General features: G+C 37.6%; 1 protein-coding gene across 4 annotated transcripts in view; it reads right to left on the bottom strand.

Annotated features, from left to right (window-relative positions):
- NEK1 (NIMA related kinase 1) overlaps positions 1 to 23,883 on the bottom strand; it is a 91,897-nt gene that overhangs the window by 5,195 nt on the left and 62,819 nt on the right. For all 4 annotated transcript variants that reach the window (XM_081959395.1, XM_081959398.1, XM_081959397.1 and 1 more), the window contains 9 exons: positions 23,416 to 23,647; positions 21,924 to 22,076; positions 7,974 to 8,141; positions 6,965 to 7,079; positions 6,760 to 6,863; positions 4,550 to 4,761; positions 3,547 to 3,698; positions 1,227 to 1,426; positions 225 to 358 (listed from right to left, as the gene is read on the bottom strand). In XM_081959395.1, the coding sequence (XP_081815521.1) occupies positions 225 to 358; positions 1,227 to 1,426; positions 3,547 to 3,698; positions 4,550 to 4,761; positions 6,760 to 6,863; positions 6,965 to 7,079; positions 7,974 to 8,141; positions 21,924 to 22,076; positions 23,416 to 23,647 (1,470 nt within the window). The remainder of the gene's footprint in view (positions 1 to 224; positions 359 to 1,226; positions 1,427 to 3,546; positions 3,699 to 4,549; positions 4,762 to 6,759; positions 6,864 to 6,964; positions 7,080 to 7,973; positions 8,142 to 21,923; positions 22,077 to 23,415; positions 23,648 to 23,883) is intronic.

The raw sequence follows: 23,883 nt of genomic DNA, 5'->3' as shown, positions 1-23,883 counted from the left end.
CAGGATACGCTACCAGCCAGAAGTTATCAAGGCATAAATGGGCCTCCAGCTTCTGAACACAATGAATTACTTAGCGCATATCTAAAAAACTGTATGTTAAAACTCATTTGAAAAATAACTATATTAGCTTAATTTCATTTTAAAAGTTCTCATATTATAAAGGAGATCATTATTACTAGATGATAATTTTGATCCATTTTCTTCATATTAAACATTTTACAAACCTTTATTTCTTCATAAATTTTGATGAATTTTTCAAAGCCTATTTCTTTTTCCAGGTTACACCTCAGCTCTTCTAGATGACTGAACACACTATTATATTCCTCATATTCGCTGGCATTATCACCATCACTATTGTCTATGAAGAAATATGAGAAAATATTTTAGCATTCCAATTTTTATTGTAGCAACACTTATTTTATCCTTTTTCCAGTTCATGTCTAAATTCTGAAGTTGTCATCTGCACACTCAAGGGTTCAGGAGGCCCAAAATACCTACAGTACATTCAGTCTATAAGGCCTACCTAAATTTTCACCCACTTTTTTTTGGGGGGGGGGGAAGGTGCGTCTTATACTATGAAAAATACAGTATTTGAGATTGGTTCTAACCAATGGAAAAGAAACAACTGTTTCCCATTATCTTAGTGAAAAGGTTTCAAAAAGTTGCCATATGTTTTAATTATTTTGTGTATCCAATTAAATAACAAGACTGCACACACCTTCAACAATTTCCACACTTTGCACAAATCTCCAAGTCAAATGTGGTAAGACATTCTCTACCTTGTAAACTGTTGCTCTGTAAAATTAGAAATACAGTTTTGAAGGATGCTGACACGTTAGTCCTAAATATGCAGTGGTAGACTGGACAGAGCTTCAGTATGATCCACTTTAAGAAAATTCCTGTTCATATCTATAGTATTGGGCAATTGATAATAGAGCACAACACTATTCTCTTTTTAATGGCATTTTGCAATTATTTACATGGACAACAATAGTTCAATCTCAAGCTACCTATTAATTCAATTAATGCTAAATAAAATGATTTCTTAGTAGAGTTGACAAATGTATATATATATATATATATATATATATATATATATATATATATATATATATATATATATATATATATATATATATATATATATATATATATATATATATATATATATACTCACAAATTTTAGACTTACCTTTCTATAAAACAATTACAGAACCAAAGCATACCTGAATGCCATTCTTCATTAAAAGCACTTTCACTACTGAAATTGTTGCCATCCTCTTCCACCTCTGTATCATTTCCTAGACATTTGGCTTTTAATGTTGTTTCTTCCTCTTCACTAAATTCATCACTGGGTTGCTCGAGAAGTAACTGCTCCATCGATGCCTGAAGCTCTTGCAAATCTGTATCAGTCTCCCCAAAAATACTGTAACACAATTTTTTTGGCCATTACTTTAATCAAGAGAGTGGATTCTTTATGTTGAAGCTAAAACTGCAAAACTTGTTTTATCCACAATAGCAGCTAATACTGATCATAGACAACAGAACAGCATTATAGAATATATTATACTAGCTGAATATCCTTGTTCTGCTATGAAACTATGTGATCGGGCTTGATAAATTGACACTTACAGATTGAAAATTAATGAGTAGTTACTATTGGTCTCTCCTCTCCTTCTCTCCCTCAGGCTTGTTCCACAGAAGCCTCCCCTATCCTATCTTCTTCTCACCCTCATGTTTGCCCCACAGAATCTTCCTGTCAGACCCGGAAGCAATCTTTTCCTTTTTGGATTTCAGACCTGCCACATTTTCTACTGTGGGAAAATGGGAGGAGGGATTATACGGAATTAGGTGATGTGTAGCCATAATAACATTATTTCTCAGAAAGTCAAGGTCGCTTTTGTCCCTGCACCTGGACGTAAGTGGATGGGAGGAATCTGTCTTCGTGGCAATGAAGGATTGGACTATGTGATAGACTTGTGGGTGTTGGGGTAAGGGTCTTGAACTTTCAATTGGGTGGGAAAACCTGGAAACTTTCAGATTCGGGTTTTCCCAGATGTGCAAACATGACATCTCTAATAAAGTGGAACTTTGAGGAAACACAAGCCTTGGAGTTTTCTTTTGTTGGGGGTGTTTTTTGGAACCCTGACATTAACCCGAATCACTTTTAAAATACTTTACCAGCTACCCCGAACCTCGGGGTGCTCTCTGGGAGTCCCGAGCCCCACTGTCGACCCGGCAGTGCAAAGACTCAGGGAATATGGAGGAAGAGAAGAAACCCACAGGGGGAGCAGTAGGTGACAGCTCAGCGATTTATGTTGAGACCATCTACTCTCCTTCCCAAGCCGTGGTGGAAGCTAAGGAGGCTGCTGAAAGGAAATGTCAGCAGGGAGCCAGACGCAAAGAGCCAGCTCCTGGCTGAACCTCACAAACCGACCAGAACTACTTTATAAATCAAGAAATTCACAAATAACTGTGCAACTGGATGTACTACTTTGGTGACAAAGGGGGTTGCAAACCTTCACATTCACCATTAATACCTGACATCAGCTTACATGCTAACAAGTATCTTAGTTTAAATATACAGTATATCTCCTGAATGAAGGTGGCTTCTGACATGCACGAAAAGGTATACTGCTCTGTCTTTGAGAAGCAAAAATCTGAAGTATTTTAAATACAGAGCAGATGAAGAAATTAAGAAATTGTTGCTGGACTGAAACTGAGAAAAGAAATTAACACAGTTTCTGAAAGCTTCAGATTAAAAATTGGAATTTCCAGTGGAAAAAAGTAAAGCCCAGTTAAAAGGAAGCACTGGAATTCAAGAAAAACTTCTATTTCTATAGAAATAAGTCAATATGTTTTAACTAGCTGTTAGATTAAATTAAGATGATTGGTTTGCTTTTGTGTATTGTTTTGAATCCTCATTTTATATCTTTTATCTTTGCCAGCTCAATAATTTTCTTTATGTATATTTTGTATAACATATAATGTACTTTTATGTATATTCCAGATTGTGCCAGGTGAAATAATTTCTCTTAAGATTTTTTTTGTGGTTTGGAATAAACTGAAATCTCATTGCAAATTCTCTATAGTATTTTTTAATACTATTTTTGAAAACGTGCACAGACCATTACCATTTTATGTTCTCCCTAAAGTACTGGGGGTTATTTTGTTAATTCTCTTTTAAAGTTCCTGTTTTGATTGGAATAGGTCTTCATTTATCTGGTACAAAGAGTATTTTTATATATAGGATTACCTGATAATTATCAGAAAGACAGCACAAGTTCTGAGAGCCCTATCTCTCACATCGTTGTTAGGGGATAGATGTCATGGGAGGAGACCGTTGGCAAGAATGACCAAACCAGTATATCAAAGATCAAATGGATCCAGTATATAAAGACCCAAAAGGCAGAATACCAGATTGGGATAGCAAACAATCCATTTTTTAAAACTTATCTTTTATTAATACTATCATTCATTTTAATTCTCATGAAAATCGTGGCAAACACATTCTCTAAATACTTTTAGTGAAGTAGGATAGCTCACATTTCTTCAGCATCTGAATGTTCTTTAATTGGTACATCTTCCACATCATCAATTTCAAGGTTCTCTTGATTTTGGACATCTGCAACACTGGGAACATCAACTAAAATTTTATATAATTTTGAAAGATCTGGAAGGGAACATGTCCTCAGCAACTGAAATGAAGTGCATTACATGAATAGATTAAATAAAAAAGCAAAGCTTATATCAAGATAACATAGTATCTTAATCAGAATATAAATATAAAATATTGTAACAAAAGAAATGTATCTTTATTTTTAACTCTAAGAATGAAGCAACTATATTGTTTGGCAATGGGAAGAAGTTATAGGTTGTTAACAGAATAGGTTAAACTATGTTAGTTTTCATGACAGAACTGAATTGTTCTCATTATGTAATAGAAGTTTATAACAATATATAATGTGATAAACTGTTTATCATGTCACAAACATTATAACTTTTTCACAACTTTTAAATGCTTAAATAAAATTTCTATTTTAAATATAAAATCCCAGAATGCCATCTGTTTCCAACATTACAAAATGTCTCCTTTTTTATATGAAAACTTTTGTTATGTAATTCTTGTATTGTTCAGCAGTGGCCCCCAACCTTTTGGCACCAGGGACCGGTTTCGTGGAAGTCTACAGAGGAGGAATGGTTTTGATTTTGTCTCTCACCCGTAGCTCACCTCCAGCTATACAGCCTGGTTCCTAATAGTCCACAGACCGGTACCGATCTGTGTCCCAGGAGTTGGGAATCCCTGCTATACAGGTCAGATATCATAATTTTATAATCATTAGAATAAATGCTATATCTACCACCAAATAAATCCATACATATACATGGAAACTGCTATATCTACTACCAAATAAATCCATACATGTGCATGCAAAACCCAACATTTTATATTAGCTTATGTTGCTTAATCAGTTCATAAAATAATATGTGTTTGCTTTCAATTATAGGATTTAGATTGTGGAAGATATTAAAGATTTTTAACACTTGCCTTTGGGTTGTTTGCATCAAACAGACCTGTAGAAAGCCCTACCAACACTGAATTTTTGCCTTTTGTTTTCTCTGGCGATACAGAGCGTGATCTTGTTGGAAGAGAATCTTCAAGGGAAGACTGTGTTGAAAGAACTGGAAAAGCTACTAGTCTTGCTTGGTGCTCCTGGACCTTCTGAAAAAAGGGTTCAGGCAGTGCAGGGCTGTTGGTCTCTGGTATGATAAAGATCAAATTATTTTAAAAATACATATACAATAGTAACAATTCAAGGGCTCCAATTAAGTAAAAGAATGACATGATTCAGACATCTGAAGGAATTGTATATTTAGTAAGCATTTTAGAATTAAAATATGAATACGGTACATTGTTATTAAAACAATGCATTAGGATCCCCTCCTATCTGAAATAATCAGTTTTTTTCAAGTTGTCAGTTAACTTCAGTAATTTTATGTTCAAGTCATTAAATTTTATCTGCCTAATGAATGTTAAGAAGTCCTGTCAATCAAATTTAGTTCTTTTTAATTCTTGACTGTTTCTACTGCAACACTGTTGAAAAAAGCATTGCTGCTCAGCTCAAGAGAAATAATTATCAGTCCCAGGTTTTGGGCTTATTTCATCTGACAGTCGTACAAAAAGAACAAAAGGAGGTAAACTTAAGTCTAAAAAACTGTTCAACTAGATTCTTCCTCTCCTTGTTCTCAGGATTACTGTTATCAACTATCCTATGTAAAAGATTCCAGACTTAGTTTATATAACATTTATTGCATTTTTCTTCATAATTTCCAATAGTGCTTCCAGTACTTAAGACAGACTTCTTACAAACACCTCTTTTAATAATTTAAAGATATCTTATCAAAGTCTTAATACAATGTTTTCATTGTATCTACAATAGTTAGCTTTTCTATAATTATTTTTTTTAAATTTGTGCTTAATTCATAATTCATTGAAATTAAATAGTAAAAAATAACTGTCCTCCACATCGCCATAGACTATGAAAACCTATGTGTGAGAAAAGTGGAGATTTTTCAGCAGGATAAATGGCAAAAGGAAAAAAGTTCTTTCACTCATCACATGATTTCTTTTCTGTGTCTCTTTTCTGCATTTTTTTCTTACTAAATCCTTGTACTGATCAGAAAGAAACAAAAACAAAATTCAGGTGACAGTTCTGTTCCTTAAGAACATTGGGATCACAAGAGGTTTATTTTCAGACAGGTTTCCTATTATACTGAACAACATAGAAAAAAATAATATGGGGGAGGCTGGCTCTTACTAGCATTCTGAAAAGCCTTTAAACAGGGTTATCTAGGCATGTGGGTCAGATGATTGTTAAGCATGCAAATGTTTTCTCATCTGCAATTGTATTATTATAATTGTTTTATCATGTTCTTAATATTGTTAGCTGACTAGATTTCTTGTAAATGGCTTGCCATGTAAATGTACTTAAATAAATAAATATCTAGGCACATCCAATCCAGTCCCATTTTACATTTAAAGACCTAAGGATGTTTATTAGTTTATATAAGGATGTCTTATGGCCGACCATATTCCCTTCCAGAAGGAACAGTTTAAAAGTGAGGGGTCTTTGGTGCTCTTTGAGCTTTGTTGTTTTATTGCAGATATTTCATCATTAGTGCTGTACACCCTCATTTCAATCCTGAGCTACAAATATTCTCCTTTATTGGTATTTTAAATGTGACTTGTGTGCATGCATTTGTGTAATGTATGTGCCTACATATCAATCTATCAGTCTGCAGGAAGCTCACAAGCTGCAAAATACATTATGAATTAAATTTATTTGTGGGGACTCTGGCAGCTTACAATATAAAACAATATTATAAAACAGTAAACAATAGACATAGCATTAGAATTATCTTTAAATTAGCTAAGATGAGGAAATCTTCAAATGTCTTTATTTCTAGGATTGCACTTGTATATTAAATAAATCCATAAATGTTCCTAAAGATAAAAATGTTAGATGACTACTGCCCAATGTTCAGCAGCCCTCTAATAAGATAAAGATAAATAGGGATCATCAATATATTATCAGTGCTTTTGTGACTGCATCTGTCCCAACATGCCAGCTATTTGGGGGGAATTCTCTAATAGCATTCATTTTGTGACTATACCCACAAATGATCTGAAATTTCCAAATGCACCAATCAGTCTAAACATGTGAGGGAATTTTGCGTTAAACAATTGCAGGTGCTGACCTACTGATGGTTCATCAAGGATTGGCATTTTTTTATGATTTCCATCTTCTATAACAAGATCTTTGTTGTCGTCATAGTGACAATTATCAGTATGAACGTCTGACCTGTGGGAACATTGCAACCAGGAAAAAAAAGCATATAGTTTATTATTAGTTTGTCAAAAACTGATTTTCAAATGGAGGCTATATAAAATATGGGGACTTACATTGTTTCCTTTTCTTTTCCTTCATTAACCCACGCTTCAGCAACAAGAAATATATTTGTTTGACATTTGTTTCTTTGAGTTTCTTCTAGCAATTCTACTTCCAAACCATCTGATTCTATGGGGAAAAGTTTTAGCTTTTCTGGAGATGTTTACATACAGCAAATTCAGCAGAAGAATATGAATTATTTTGAAATATTATGCATGAATATCATTTAAAAATCTTTAAAAGCACTCAAAAATAGCAATAGCAAGATATAACCAGTACAGTCATATTTTAAAATGCCATGTGAAATGTTATTAAATACTTCCCTGTGTTATTTTTACATGTTTCAGTTATGGCTGATTGAATTATTTAAATACATATAGTCCTGAACTTACGACTAGTCACTTAGCAACCATTCAAATTCACAACAGACCTCTCAGGGCTATTTATGATCCAGTTCCAAAGTCCCAGCAGCCCCCACCCACAGTCAAATGATCATATTGTGGGTGCTTAGCACATTTATGGCTGTTTGCAGTGTCATGGAATCACATGACGGTGATTTACAATGTTTTTGCCAGTTAGTTCCTATTTTGGGCAAAAATGCCCCACAGCAAATGACTGTCACATTCTCTTAGCAACCGCCACAAAAAAGATAGTGAAATTGAGTTGGTCACCGAGTGACCCACTTTATGACCATCACAGGGAATGCTCTGTTACAGTCATAAGTCGAGGACTACCTGTAACAGCATTTGTCAACTATTCCAATGCACTGACATCCTGGGCAGTTTACAATAAGAACAATAGAAACAAGACAGAAGTAAAGAATAAAAATATAAAAAATAAATATAATTATTATGCTCTTCTACAATCAGTCAGGACCAAAAGTATGCTGGAATAAAACAGTTAGATGGATTGCAAGGTTTCATATATGTAACAAATTCTTGTCAAGCTTCTTTAATATATTTTTCCTGCTTGATTAGAATAATACATTTAAATATACTTGACTTGAGAATTGGCAAGACATACCTTCTGTCAGAATAGGTTCAGATGATAACTGGGCTAAGTCAGATCCATGAAGGCTTGCTATTGCCAAATTTTCACTATTATCAGCTTCAACGGATGATTTTCCTTCATCAGAAGTTACTGCTCTAGTATCATCGCTCTTTCCTGCTGTTAAAGTTGTCCTTGACACTTCTACAGAAAAACAACATTATCATTTGAAACATACTTCTTACTGAATTCCTTTCAGCAAACATGAAATATAGCATTCAGCACTCAGAAACTGCATTTTTAATCTATGTTATTTTAAAACTGTACTGCAATTGTATAGAAATTCAGATATTGGGACTTCCGGCTTACGTCAAGGCGATATTGGATGTGACGAGCGTGCTCCGTGCTCCCATGGCGAGTTCTCCATATTAGAAGGCTCCCAAAGGAGCTAAAGCCACCCTGGAGGGGTGGTGAAGAAAAGAGGGGCACCCTGCAGGTCATGTAGAGTCACAATCACTCCCGGTTGTTCCAGAGTTTCCCCCCCCCTCCTTCATGATGACGAGAAGAGGCAGCCAAAAATGGCTGCCATGAAGCTGGGACAGCCGAGGCAACAAAGAAAGCACAGGAGCAGTGGAAATGAACAGTAATTGGAACTGGGTGAGATGATTCTTTTTTGTACTCAAAATCTAACCTTAAAAACAAAAGAGGGAAAAAATCCTTAAGAGACTCTTAACTATTTATTAAAGTGGTGAATAATTACACAGAGAAAAACTAGACCCGAAAGAAAAGAACTAAGAGAGGAAAAGTTAAAACTTTCAAAATACAGAAAATTGGATGGCTAAATTGGGTAGGCGTTATTTTGAAAGGCATTTCATAATGCTGGATCTATCTACTTTAATAATTGACTTTGCTCTTATAAATCAAATTTAAATTGGATTATACAAAATTAGTGCAACAAATAAAAAAGGTCTAGAATTATGTTGGAAGCTACAACTATGATTATTAAGGAAAATAGCAGCGATAAAAATGAATGTATTACCGAGACTTCTATGCTTATTTCAAACAATTCCCATAAAAATAGAGAAAAACTTTTTTACTGAACTGAATAAAATTATATTAAAATTCATATGGCAAGGGAAGAAAGCTAGGATAAAACTGAAAGGGTTACATGATGACAGAAGCAGAGGTGGTATGGGACTCCCTGACTGGGAGCTTTATTATAAAGCAGCAGCATTAACATGGATCAGGGATTGGATTAATTTAAAAAATAAAAGAGTATCAACACTAGAGGACCACGATTTGCAAATGGGATGCATTTCTTCTGGGGAAGAGGGAAAAAAAGAAACAAAAATATTTTCATAGAGACTATATTAGAGATGCACTGATACAGGTCTTGAATAAAATTATGGAAAAACACTACATGAAAATAGCAACATGGCTTTCCACTATGGAAGCACATATCCTAATACATTAGATTTATCTAAAATGATTAGATACAGAGAAATTTTAGACATTCAGAGGAATCTGAAAACAAATCAGGAATTAAAGGAGCAAAATATAGATATAGATTGTGGCCATATCTTCAATTACAATCAAGGTACAAAAAAGATGTAAAAGAATATGGAATCTATATAGAATTACAAAAAATAGATAAAATTTTAACAGGCCCAGAAGATAAATTCATAACAAAAATGTACAAATATTTATTAGAAGTAACATTGCAAGAAGTAGTTAAAGGTTGCATGATAGTGTGAGCCAAAAATTGTGGACACAATATAGATCTAGTGGGTTGGGAAAGAATTTGGAACACAAATTATAAATTAACAAGATCAGTAGCATACAAATAAAGCATGTACAAAATGTTCTATTGTTGGTATTTACCACCAATGAGATTGGTCAAAATGTTCCAAAATGTATCCGAACATGAATTCGACCTGCTGGAAGTGCAAAAAATGCAAGGGACTTTCTATCATATATGGTGGACCAGTCCGGAAACTCAAAAGTATTGGACTAAAATTTGGAAATGGATACAACAAATTACAGGGGAACAAATAGAATATAAACCGGAACTCTTTTTGCGGGGAATAACCAAGGGGAAATATAGAAAGAAAATTAAATACATACTAATACACCTGTTGACTACAGCCAGAATAATGTTTGCCCAATGTTGGAAACAAAGTAATATTCCCCCAGATGAATTAGTGATTCAGAAAATTCTGGATTACGCAGAAATGGACATGTTAACACGGATCACAGATAGAGCGGTAGAAAGCAGGATGGCCTCTCCCAGGGGGAAGAAAAGAAAGACGGCACAGTGCTCACCTAGCAGTAAGGAAGGTGGAGCTGGAATGTGGGGGCAGCAGAGAATCAACGAATACTGTCGGCTTATTCCATCAACTGTGGGTCGTGCATCCTCCCCGCTTCCCCGGCTGGACAGCTGCAAGGTTTTGGCACTGTTTGGGGATTTCCCCCCGGAATAGGATCGGCAGGCACAGGCCAAGGAGAGTCAGTTGGAAGGCCTGTTGGGAGGCTCGCGAATCCCTCCGCGTACTCGGAAGACAAATGACTCAGCAACTTTAAGTGATGCCGGGATAAGGGATTGGAATTGGAGCTTCACAACTATAGTGGACCAGTTTTAGGGCTTGAAAAACAGCTAAGTGATAGTACAAAGGAGTTTATCAGCCAACACAGCATGTTCACTTCTCAGACAGTCTTGGTCATTTTTGACCAGTTTGAAGAGGTGCGTTTAAATTTGGACTCTATGATCAATCTTATTGTGGCGGAACAGACGGAAAAGCCGCAGGTAATATTGACTGGTTGCCAGACAGAAAGATCTGGTCAGATATCATCATCGAATCAACCAAGGAGTAAACAGTCAGTATTTTGACTGTAATTGTGAAAGAAAAAAAGATGGTGAGCTGGTGAGCACCGAAATCCCATGGTATAGGAGTCAGGGGGAAATAGGAAACCGTTGAAAGAGCAGATTGTATTGGACATATATAATTCTGAGATAAATGCGGGTAGATGGACTTCAAAAAGATGGATAGTGACTTCTCTGTCGCAGCTTACGCGGAGTGATAAGGGGGCAATAGATTTGGCAGCATATCAATATCTTCCGCAATGCGATAATTATTCCAGAATCCTTCTTAAGTTCAAACAACAGCTCTTCCCAAGCCTGCTCATGCGAATGAGAGGATTCTTGGCTTTCTTCCAAATTTTACCAATTCGAGTTTTTTTCTAGTAGTGAAGTCAGCCCGCTGATCCAGAGAGCCCCCAGGGAGAGCATTGCAGCGCATGGAAAAGCTGACTCGAAAAGTAAACCAAATAGGGAAAGCAAGTCAACTGAAATTGGGAGGATTAGGGTTACAAAGGAATTGTTGGTTGAGGTCTTGGATCCAATTAATGTGAATCTTCCTTCAATTGGCTTAATGCAAGATGAGATATTCGACTCTGCTTGCTTAAGAAACGTTTTCTCTACTTCCAATATCGGAGGAGCAAGAAGTCTTAAAAAAACTCAAAGAGACGAGAAAGCTGCTGAAGCAGACCATTTCCTCTGCTGCTCCTTTGAGGTCGTTTGTTCTGTCCCCTTCAAGGCATGATACAATTCCAGAGAGTCAGTAGCTGAAAAGCCCAGGAATCCTGATGGTCGCATTTGTACAGCACACAGTGTCAGAGACAGTTGACCTAACAGTGCAAAGTGCTGTGGGACGAGCACCAGAATTGGAATGTACCCAGGAAGGAATTTCCCAGTCCTCCTTAGTTGCGAAAATGATATCAAGGAACGACGTAAGAGTGATGCTGCAAGAAAAACCATTTATCGTGGAGGCAGAGATTAATAGAGTTTACAGATCTGCAAGCCAGAAAACAACAGGCAGAGAAATGACAGCTAAACAGTCTTTTATGGAGTTTAGGCGATTAAATGGGTGTGTGAGCGCAAATGGGGAAGGATGGGTGGAAGAGATTACTCAAGAAGCCTGACTAGGAAATAGCGTACAATCACCTTCTTCAAGAATACATTTCCTCTCGAGATGACTTCCGGCAGCTGAAGGCGACGGACGTGCGTGTCCGCCTTCTCGCTGCTTCGGTGGGCTCCCCTGAACCGCAGGGGAGCACAGGGTGCCTTGGAGGGGTGCCCTGCCGTAGGGACGGCTTGCTGGGACCCCCTGGAGCGGCGGCGGCCGCGAGGGGTCTCCAGCCTTGCCTCAGGAGCCGGTGAGCGTGGGGAGCGCGCGGAATGCCACCGTGCGCTTCGCCGATGCAGCCTGGAAGGAAACAATTAATTTGAACGCAGCAGCTGAAGTGCGGTGAGGCGGGGAGTCTCCCCAGTCTTTTACAGTTTATTACCCTAGTGACTGATTTGCAGTTTTCTTTTTGAGACTTTGTTTCAACTTTTGGAGGAGTTAGAATTGGAGGGGGGGGGGAATTTCCACCCTCCTTGGAAAAGCGGCACTTGGACAATCTCTCCCTTGCAAGGGAGAGAGAGAAAGTTTGAAACACTTTCACTTCCCTTAATTAATGGGGGGAAAATCTCTTTTTTTCTCTTCTTATCACAGAGAAAGGATGGTTGAGCTGATTCTTCTCTAAACTATGCATGGGAATCTTGACTTTGTTGTTTCCTGACCACCTGTACTGGTTGAGCCAAGATGGCCCACTTCCTTCTTCTTCTTTGTCTTTGTGCATGAGACTCTTCCCCTAAAAATTTTTTGTCGCTTTGAACTAATTTCCACCCCAGAGACCTCCAGGAACCTCCTCAAATAAGTTTTCCCCCTGGATTTGGAATATCTTGATCCACCTATCAGTTCTAGTTTTGTACTAAACGACTTATTCTCCTTTGGATCTGCCTACCTGGTGGTCTCTACTGGCTGTGCTTTCCCACGGGCACCATCTCTCTGTATAGATCAATAACTATCTCCGAGCGTCATGATGTGTTCGAAGAAGTTACCGCCTGGAAAGGTCTCTTCGGCCCCAACATCCTCCACGTCCAGCCCCATTGCTCAACAATCACATCTGGGATCTTTTTCACAACCCAAAGCCTCTGAAGAGAGTTCAAAGGATTTGTCCACCCAACAGATGCTTCAAGCCCTCTTAAAGGGACAGGACGAAATGAAAAAGCAACTCCAGGACTTAAACGATCAGCTCAGAGAGACGCAACAACAAACCACACAGAATGAGCAGAGGATAGGTGTGCTGGAGGAGGGTGCGGCCGGGATGAGAGACGACCTGAAGGCGGTCCAGAGGGGGAATGTAGAATTTGAGAATCGTGTTGAAAATGGAATTTGAAAGGATGTTTCAAAACTTGCCAGAAGTTGAAAATGAAGATCTTAAGGAGATTATGACCACAATGTTAGCAGAATATATTAACAGACAAACAACAGCTTGGGTGGGATATTGACCTGATTTATAGGATTAACTCAGCCTATGCTAGAACACACAATGTTCCAAGGGAAGTTCATGTTAAATTTCTTAGAAAAACCACAAGAGATGAGGTTCTAGGAGCTCAAAGGGGAGGACCATTAAAATATAAGGATAAAGAAATAACCATTCTTAAGCAGATCCCAAAGAAAGTAAGAGATAAGAGAAGGAAACTTTCCTTCTAAGCAAAAAAATTATACAATAATGGGGTCTGGTTCAGGTGGTTGTTACCAGAAGGCATGTTGATTTTTTGGGAGGGCAGTAGAATTAGAATCAACACAGTTGAGGAAGCAGAGGCTTTCATTAAAAAACACAGTGCTCTCTTAGGAGACATGGGGGAGGCTACACAAGAAACAAGGCAGGGAGGGGCAGAGGCTCTGCCAGTGGACGGGGGGGAGGGAGCGACAACGAGAAGACTCAGATCACAAAAGTGAATTGAAACACCATTGCAATTGTTGTTACAATGTACCTTTATGGAAATGATAAAAAGCAAAATGATTGAAACATATTGAAGATTTTGTGTTAAACTTAAAACTGCTAATATCTATGTAAATGTTCATAATTTTCTAATTTTTCTTTTGTAAAAGTTGCGAGACCTGGGGGGGGCTTCTCCCCCCCACACGATGTAGCTGTCAAAATGTTCTATAACCTTTTAACCCCTTTTCCCTTGTAAAACTTTTAAAATCAATAAAACTTACAAAACAAGAATACATTTCCTCTCATGGAATGTGGCAGGATGGAAAGGAAGTTGGTGTACGGATGACTGTATTAAATTTCTAAACAGGTATCAGGTAATCGCCTTGCAGGAGACTTGGGTTAGTAGTGATGAGGCCCCTATTGAGCTCCCTTGGTTTAATATTTGGCAGCTACCAGCAAAGAGGGTAGCTATAAAGGGAAGAGCCTCAGGAGGGCTGTGCATTTTGGCAAAAGCAAAATTAGGATGAAGGGAAGCAAGATATGCTCTGACTCTGGCCCTTTATTTTCTCAAGCAATCCATTTGGCATATGGAGGGAAGTCAATAGTATTTATAAATGTGTATCTTAACCCAGCAATGGGCGACCTGTGGGAGGCACTGGAGGTAAAGATATTAGATATATGGAAAAAATTATAAAAACACCTCTAATTTTGGCAGGAGATTTCAATGTCCGTCTAGGCCCCTCATTGGAGCCTTTTGTTGAAAACGGTACAATTCTAGATAGTTATTTACATAACCAACAATCATGGGACTCCCAAGATAGGAAAAAGAATAAAGATGGGGGGAAATTTCTAACAATGGTATACAATTGTAACCTTCAAATTGTAGGCCAGTACTCAGAGGTTAGAAGGTACCCCATAACCTATTTTGGTCCCAAGGCATGTAGCTCTATCGATTACTTTTGTGTTTCTCATAGCTTAGTCTCAGGGGTTACTTCGGTCTCGATGTTACCAAGGCCTGAAAGTGATCATCTTCCAATTGAGATATCCCTGGTATTTCCTTCTGATTTAAGGAAAAAGAATCAATTCAACAAATAGGCCACAACTTGGAAATAGCCCAGGAGAGAAAGCTAACATGGAAGAGGGTTGACGGGAAAGTAGAATTTTTGAATTCACCATGTATGGAAACCCTAGCGCTTATATGCTCAAATAGTACAGGTGAACAAGAGCTTTTAGTATATTTTGCGGAAATATGCCATAAATTGAAACATTTTTTCATGACTACTAAGCCAAAGGGCCAGTCTGATCATAGTCACTCAACATGGTTTGATAACGAATGCAAAGATAAGAGAAAACAGCTCAGGAAATCACTTAGGAAATACTTAAACAGCCCAAACATGGAATTACAGAAGGAGTATATCACCATGAGGCAGAAATATAAGCAGCTAATGAAGAGAAAAAAAAGCCTCATATCTTGATAATTTATGGGCTGGCTTAGAAGAGGCAGCAAAGCTGGCTTCACCTACACTCTTCTGGTTGGGGGTCTCAAAAATTATTAAAGATAGAAAATCAACAAGTGACCCAAATATTACTGCAGCAAGTTGGGGGAGGCATCTGGCCACTCCAGCTGTAGCGGAAAGTTCTGATGACGTGATAGCCTGAAACAGGGATATGAAACCTTACCCCGGTGGGCAGAAGTGATAAACATGGAGGTGAGGCGTTTAATCTCTTCCCGGAAGTCAAACAAAGCTCCAGGACAGGATGCGCTCCCAGCATCGTTATTTAAAGAAAACATAACCTGGTGAGTGCCTGTCCTGGAGGGTCTCTTTACTTTTATTAATAGAACAGGGCAAATTCCTGATAGCTGGCGCACATCAATAATTATTCCACTACATAAAAAGGGTCCTAGAGATAACCCAGATAATTTCCGGTTAATTAGTTTAATCGATATTTCAGCAAAAATTTATGCTAAGAATTTACTGCATAAATTAGAAGATTGGATAAAGAGAGATAACATTCTAGCTGAAGAACAGACAGGCTTCAGGAGCGGAAGATCTATTATGGAGAATTGTTTTGTTTTGGACCATCTAATAACAAAGTTTAAGTTTTGGAAAAAAACCACTGTATGTGGCATTTATAGACCTAAAGGCTGCCTTCGATACAATTAATAGACAAATATTATGGGATAAATTAGAGGCCAGGGTAATAGAAAAGAAATTGCTATATTTAATTAGATTGTTATATATGGAAACCCAGGTTAGAGTCCGAGTGAACAGGACAGGATTGGTAACAAATGCAATCCCAATAAATAAGGGCGTAAGACAAGGTTGCATTTTAGCTCCAACACTTTTCAATTTATACTTAAATGACTTGCCAAAATGTTTGGAAGACATATCACTCCATGGGCCTAGCATAGGAACAAGACAGGTAAATTGCTTGTTATGTGCAGATGATATAATTTTGATGTCGGCTTCACAGGTGGGGCTACGAAGGTCACTTGGGAGGTTGGCAGCATATTGCATAAAGAATTGCTTGATAATTAACGTAGAGAAATCAAAGGTAATGATATTTAGCAGGCAACAAAAGATGAGGAGATGGATTTTAAATGGCAGAAGAATAGAACAAGTTCAGTCATTTACCTACTTAGGGATAGTATTCCAGACAAATGATAAATGGAATAAACATGTAAAAGCTGGACGTCAGCAGGCTCTGGCTCGGACGGCCCAATTAAATAAACTTATCTTAGAGAAAACTCCATCTTCATTAACGCCAGTGTTAAAGGTCATTCAGGCGAAAATTGAACCAATACTTACCTATGGGGCAGAAATATGGGGGTTAGTTAAGTTGCCTGGGTTGGAAATCACTCAAAATAAGTTATTGAGGAGAATCTTGGCTGTGTCCCCTGGAACAGTCTTGCGTAGTGAGGGCAAAATTGGGAGTACATGCGATTGGCACAAGGGTCACAAGGGCCATGTTGAAGACTGTTTATTACTGGCTAAGAATAATGGAGGAAGGGAGGTTAGTAAAGATAGCGCTAATGGAGCAGATTAGCTCAAGTAATAAAAATAATTGGTTATCAAGAATTTTGAAGCAGGTATCAAGCTTTGGTATTTCTTTAAACTGGCAGCAGTACGATCTTAGGCAGATCAGATCTTGGATTGCACAGAGATTTATGAACATAAGTGCACAATCAGACATTACACAAGTGACAGCAGCAAAAGTTTGCCCCTAGCTATCAGTAAATAAACAAATTTTTAAAATAGAAAAATATCTAACTTCCCCTTTATCTCCCATCATGAGATATTTTTTTTCCAAATTGAGATTGGACCAACTTCAAACAAACATGCTTTGGGGCAGGTATAAGAGGATCCCTGCAAGTGAAAGAGTCTGTTTATGTGGGACGGGGAAAGTCGAAACAATATCCCACATAATTTTTGATTGCCCCCTGTACTCAGATTTGAGGGAACACCAGTTGGGTAGGATCTTTTATATCAATACTCCTAAGTCCAAAGAGCGCTTTTTGCAACATTGTTTGTTAGGTACTAATTTGCAGTTGGTGAAATGGATTGCCAAATTTACTGTAAAGTTGACGGAAACAAGGACAAAGTTGGTGCAGAACGCGGCAGATTGTAGGAAAGACTACTTGATGGGGTAGACGTAGGGGTGACCTTGCAATATAATTTTAAGCATATTTAATTTGTAATTTAAATTATTGCATTCTATTCTGTTTATAGTCTAAATTTTACTTTATTCCATTTACATTTTAAATTGTGGTTTATTTCAATCTCATTTTAAACTGTAGTTTTTGTCTCTGGAATTTAGTACTTTGATATGGCCCAAGGGTTAATAAATGAAGATTGATTGATTGACAAGTTAACATTAAGATTAAAGGACAAAAAAGAGTGAATACTATGAAATTTAGGATAATTGGTATAAATGGTTGCGTAACAGGAATAAAGCTAATTTAGCCAAGAAACAATAGAGAAATGTATAAAACTGTAGATGAATGTAGAAGCAATGTAAGATTGATATATACAAGTATGATGACACAATGTTAATGTGATGATTGTAAGATGTTATAGAGGGAAAAAACAATACAAATTTGATCAGCACAAATTTAAATTGGATTTAATAGCTGTTAGAATGGAGACAACAGTGAAACCTAAGCTGAGAGTGCCATCTACTGATGAAGGAAAATATACCATACTCTACAATCCTTTGATTAGAAGGAACGAATTAGCGAATACCTAGAAGTAAATAAAGTAATAGCCAAAAGCCAACATGGGTTTGTCAAAAACAGATCATGCCAATCTTATTGCATTCTTTGACAAAGTGACAAAATTAGTGGACCAGAGGAATGCCGTTGATATAAGTTACTTGGACTTCAATAAGGCATTTGATAAAGTAGACCATAACCTACTACTAGATAAAGTAGAAAAATGTGGGTTAGACAGCATTACCACCTGATGGATTCGTAACTGGATGACCAACTGCACTCAACATGTGGTCCTCAATGGAACTGCATCTAAATGGAGGGAAGTATGCAGTGGAGTACCCCAAGCTTCTGTTTTAGGCCCAGTACTCTTCAACATCTTCATCAATTATTTGGATGAGGGGATAAATGGGGAACTCATTAAATTTAAGATGACACCAAGCTGCCAGCATTCCAGCATTCCGATTAGCAAGCCTGGTATAATTACAACTGTTCCTCCTGGCAAATGCACTATTAACTGGTTATTTTAGGGGTATTGTTTTTAATTTATTGTGTGTGTTTTAGGGGTTTAAAATTTAAATTTATATTTATATATACTGGCTCTGTACAGTTCTTTTAATTTCATTTTAACCTCCTCCATTCCAACTGTACATATTCAACTTTTTATTTTATTTTGATATATTTTGCATGGACTGTACACCGCCCCGAGTCCCTTTTGGGAGAGGGGGCGGTCTAGAAGCACGCAATATAATAATAATAATAATAATAAGAAGAAGAAGATAGGCTTAAGATACAGAAGGATCTTGACAAACTTGAACATTGGGCACTATCTAACAAAATGAAATTTAATGGTGAAAAAAGTAAGGTTCTACATTTAGGCAAGAAAAACAAAATGCATAGGTACAGTATAGGTGGTGCTCAATAGTAGTAATTGTGAGAGGGATCTTAGAATCCTAGTGGACAACCATTTAAATATAAGCCAGCAGTGTGCAGCAGCTGCCAAAAAAGCCAACACAGTTCTAGGCTGCATAAACAGAGGGATAGAATCAAGATCATGTGAAGTGTTAATACCACTTTATAATCCCTTGGTAAGGTCACACTTGGAATACTGCATTCAGTTTTGGTCACCATGATGTAAAAAAGATGTGGAGACTCTAGAAAGAGTGCAGAGAAGAGTAACAAAGATGATTAGGGGACTGGAGGCTAAAACATATGAAGAACGGTTGCAGGAACTGGGTATGTCTAGTTTAATGAAAAGAAGGACTAGGGGAGACATGATAGCAGTCTTCCAATATCTCTGGGGTTGCCAGAAAGAAGAGGGAGTCAAACTATTCTCCAAAGCACCTGAGGATAGAACAAGAAGCAATGGTGGAACTTAATCAAGGAGAGAAGCAACTTAGAACTGAGGAGAAATTTTCTGACAGTTAGAACAATTAATCAGTGGAACAGCTTGCCTCCAGAAGTTGTGAATGCCCCAACACTGGAAGTCTTTAAGAAGATGTTGGATAGCCATTTGTCTGAAATGGTATAGGATTTCCTGCCTAGGCAGGGGGTTGGACTAGAAGATGTCCAAGGTCCCTTCCAACTCTGTTACTATATTACTATTGCATACTAAAGAACGAAGGGAAAAACCCCAAGAAATAATATTTCCTTTCTATCCATCATCTCTTGCCCGTTTCAATATTGCAATTTTTATTTGGTTTTGGCATATCTCCCATACTCCTCTCTTAGAACTTTGTCTCTATCTACCTCTGCATTTTTACTGTTTAATCTAAGTATTCCTCCCATCTGTATCCCCTAATTGTCAACCCTGGGAGCCATCTTTTCTTTGGAGCTTCAGAGCTGCCACATTTAGAGCCTGGGAAAGGGGGAGGGGGGATTGCAAGGAGCAGTAGAACATTAGCCACAACACTCCTTTATCTGGGAGACAAGGACAACTGCCCTGCACCTGGATGGGAGTGACTGGGGATTGCCTCCGATTAGAGTGAAGAAGTGATTGGGCCACGTGATGGACTTGTGGGTGCAGGGGATGGATTTTTAACTTTCTTTTGGGTGGGGAAAACCCGGAATTCTCAGATTCAGGTTTTCCCAGATGTGTCAATTTGACATCTCTAATAAAATGGAACTTTGAGGAATTGAAAGCCTTGGAGTCTTCTTTCGTTGGGGGTGTTACAGTGGTGGGTTACGACCGGTAGGCCCCAGTACGGGCATACCGGTGCCTGCTGGGAGCACCAGGTACCGTTCTGGTACAGTGTTCTGGAGGGCCCACCCGCTCTCCTTACCTCTATTTGAGCTGACCGGGGCATTTGTGCACGTGCACATAGCGTACGGAGCCTGTGCGATGCTCCGCCGAGCAGCTGGAGTGTCGTGGGCAGTGTTTATGCATACGCACGCTGCACGCGTGCATGTGGTGGGCGCCTGGCCCTGTTGCACCGTACCAGCTGCAACGGGATCCGGAACCCACCACTGGGGTGTTACTTGGAACCCTGACACTAACCCGAATCTTGGCAACTGGCATGTATTTATTGCAGTTGCAGTGACCAAGGTCATGTCACCAGCTGTTGTGACCTTCTGACAAGCAAAGTTAATGGGGATGCCAGATTCACTTAACAATTGTGTTGCTAACTTAACAGCTGCAGTGATTCACTTAACTACTGTGGCAAGAAAGTTGTAAAATGAGGCAAAACGTTACTTAACTGTCTTGCTTAGCAACAGAAATTTGGGGCTCAATTGCAGTGATAAGTCAAGGACTATTTTTATGTCAACTAGACACCCAAAAGTCGTTACATATATTTATGAATTCTGTGTCATGCTGCTTAACACAGGGATCCCCAGTCTCTGGGCTGTGAGATTTTTGCAGGAATGGCAGTTGAGCGCATGCATGCCCAAACATGAGCAGTGGGTAAGCGCATACATGCATGCTCCATTTGTATGAGCGGAAGGTGCACATGCATGCCACTTGCGCAAATGGAGCTATGCACGCTTGCTGGCTTCTTGAATGGAACCATCCCTCTCCCCTGCCTCTCCCCGCCAGTCTGCAAGGCCAGAAAGGTTGGGGAACTTGCTTAGTAAATGCAATTTGTTTATTTGTATGCTGTCCATACAGACTTGCAGGAACTTACACAAGTACAGTAATAAAACTATCCACAATAAGAAACATAACGAAAACATTGATAATAAACAATCTAACGGGGTACTTTGCAAACATTTTGTCATTAAGCTTCTAACAGACAATAGTTGTGAAAGTTGGCCAGAACAGAAGGTCTAAGGGTAGAACAGTAGGCCGGAAGCAAAGGACTGACACCTCCTAGATCCAGGTAGCCACTCTTCCACTATCTCCAAAGGTCGGACACAGATCCAGCCCAGAACTATGAGCACAAGTAAAATAACACCTTATCCACATTAATCATGTGGACATGATTAATGAGATCCAGATAACCTTGCAACATCACCTGACCCAGAAATAAAATATATATTAAGGTGGGATCTTTAAATCAGTTCCATGGAACCCAAATATTTCAATGGGATCTGCAGGACTAAAATAATGGGGGAAAATACTCTCAGCAAAAAACAGTCTCCCCTCACCAATTCTTGTAGAAAGGTTTTTCTTCCCCTTAGTCACTAAATTATACTATATTAGAAGGATGTGGTTTTATTCAGAAATTACATCACTCTTGATCAGATTCCAAGAATTTTTAAAATAAAAATAGGTTCTGTGGCTGGAAAAGGCTTGAAAACCCCTGTCTTAGCTAATGTCTTTTAGCTTTAAAAAAGGACCATACTCTGAGTTCCATTTTCAGGGCCAAAGCGAAGAGATTTTACTCTCTTAATAATCAAGAAAAACCGTACATTAGTTTAATGTTCTGACTACAATTCATAAAAAAATAAAAAATGTAAGCCTTGTATGGATTTCAAAACTCCAAATGATAGCTATAATTTATCCTTACCACTGGTAATGTTTAAGTTATCCATCAGATCAGTTTGGAGCTGTAATTCAACTTCCCCAAGTTTCTTCAGTACAGAATCAATAGAGCTATTATCCCAAACTTTTCGCTGGGGTTCAGCAACATCTAATTTAATAACTTCTCCAAATGTTTGTGCTGTAGGAAAAATTTAACATGTTAGCCAAAATGTATCTTTAAAAAACAATATATGGGAAGATACTGTATTTTGCTTGTACATTCAGTGAAAGTTGAGAGAGCCACCTCTGAATAACTCCGCATTGTTTTTAAAATTTTAAATGATCCTTAAAATGAATAAAGTGACAATGTGGTGGCCTGTAAACATACTTCTAATATAACAATTTTATCAAAACAATTTCATTTGTTATAAATTAATATGAGTTATACCTATGGAAACAAATTTTGTTAAAAAAAGACTGATTAGTATTAGCTGGCAAAATATTCTATAGAACTTAATAACTACTATTCCATCTTTTAAGATAAATGAGAAAGAAAAAGTTTTAATGATATAACAGATGCTATTTTTCACACTAATAAAGTGTGAAAAAGAAAGTGAACACATCTTATATGGAGGGGAAAACCAACCTCCAACAATAAAAATGAAAAGTATTAATATTTATATGCTCAGCATTAGTTTAAAATTATGCGTATTTAGTCAGACTCTGCACAAAATTTAAACAGTAAACAAAATACTGATGATGTATTATAAAGATCCTTTCTAGTTTGATGCAACAAGTCATTCAATCTTATTTTATTGCAGAGAGCATGTGATTCAGATTCTTTGCCTTAAGGCATGACACTGAACTCCTCTCTTAGCTCCATTATAGTTAAGTACAGAGAAAGATTGAATAGCTGATTCTACAGATAGATTAATAGAAAAAACTGCCAGTTCTCAAGTGAAGAAACAGGTGATTTAACTAGTAAATTATATTTAAACTTTATTACAATCATAGATCACTATCAGATAATATGATTCATGAGTATGCACAGTTTTCTTTGGATACTCTAACAACACACAGTGTTGATCTGTTCTTCCTTTTTTGTTTTGAAAACTAGGTTATGTTCTTAGTAATGCCATACAGCAAGCTAGAAAATATGTGAAAGTCAGAACAGAGCTCTGCAAAAAATAGGAATCTAGGATAAAGAAACAAATAATTATGAGATTAGGTTAATAGAACCATCAATAGTCTAAATAAAAATATAATAATGCTTACTTAATTGTACAAAGTTTTTAAAAAATGAACAGGAGGAAAAGAGCCCTAGACTAAGGCAAAAAGTCTGAATCATGCCTTTGCCTTTCTTGGGTGATAATAGTTCATTGTTGAAGACTGCCTCATGTCTGATCTATTATGCATTGCAATTTGCATAATACATCTGGTGAAGTAGACACAATCTCTGTTAAGTATCATTAGGTTACGTGGTAGGATAAATATCTACATGTTACTGCAAACGCAATTTGAAAACCAAGGCAATTTACCTTCTGTTCGAGAGAAGGATTCTTCCATTGTTAATTGTGCTAGTGGAACTACAAGCTGTGCCCCTGTTTCCCATTTCTTGCGATCAGCTGAAACTGGACATATTACTACTTGTTGGTGATGATTCTCGCCAGCCACAGGGATTTCTGAGGTGTCTTCGGGCTCCCTGTTCTCTTTCACATCTTCATGTACTTTAAGATTTTGATTCAGTCTTCGAAGTATTTCTCGCTTGTTCTAAGCAGAAAAATGTTTACAAAAAAAAATTCCCCCAAAAGAGGACAAGTTATTGTTAATCTTTCCATAAGTCATTTATAAAATAAGTTTCTTTTTGAAAATTGGTGTTTGATGGAGAATTGGAATGGGGTGATATCTTCAGAACTGACAGACTCTCTGAGAAAAATATTAAAATAGCTCAAGCCAAATTACCATTTTTTTTCTTTGATTTCATAGACAATGTAGAGCTAGTTGAT

Source organism: Natrix helvetica (genome assembly GCF_964273705.1).
Source record: "Natrix helvetica genome assembly, chromosome: 7".
In the NCBI taxonomy this organism is placed as follows: Eukaryota; Metazoa; Chordata; class Lepidosauria; order Squamata; family Natricidae; genus Natrix; species Natrix helvetica.
This window is presented reverse-complemented; position numbering and strand designations above follow the sequence as displayed.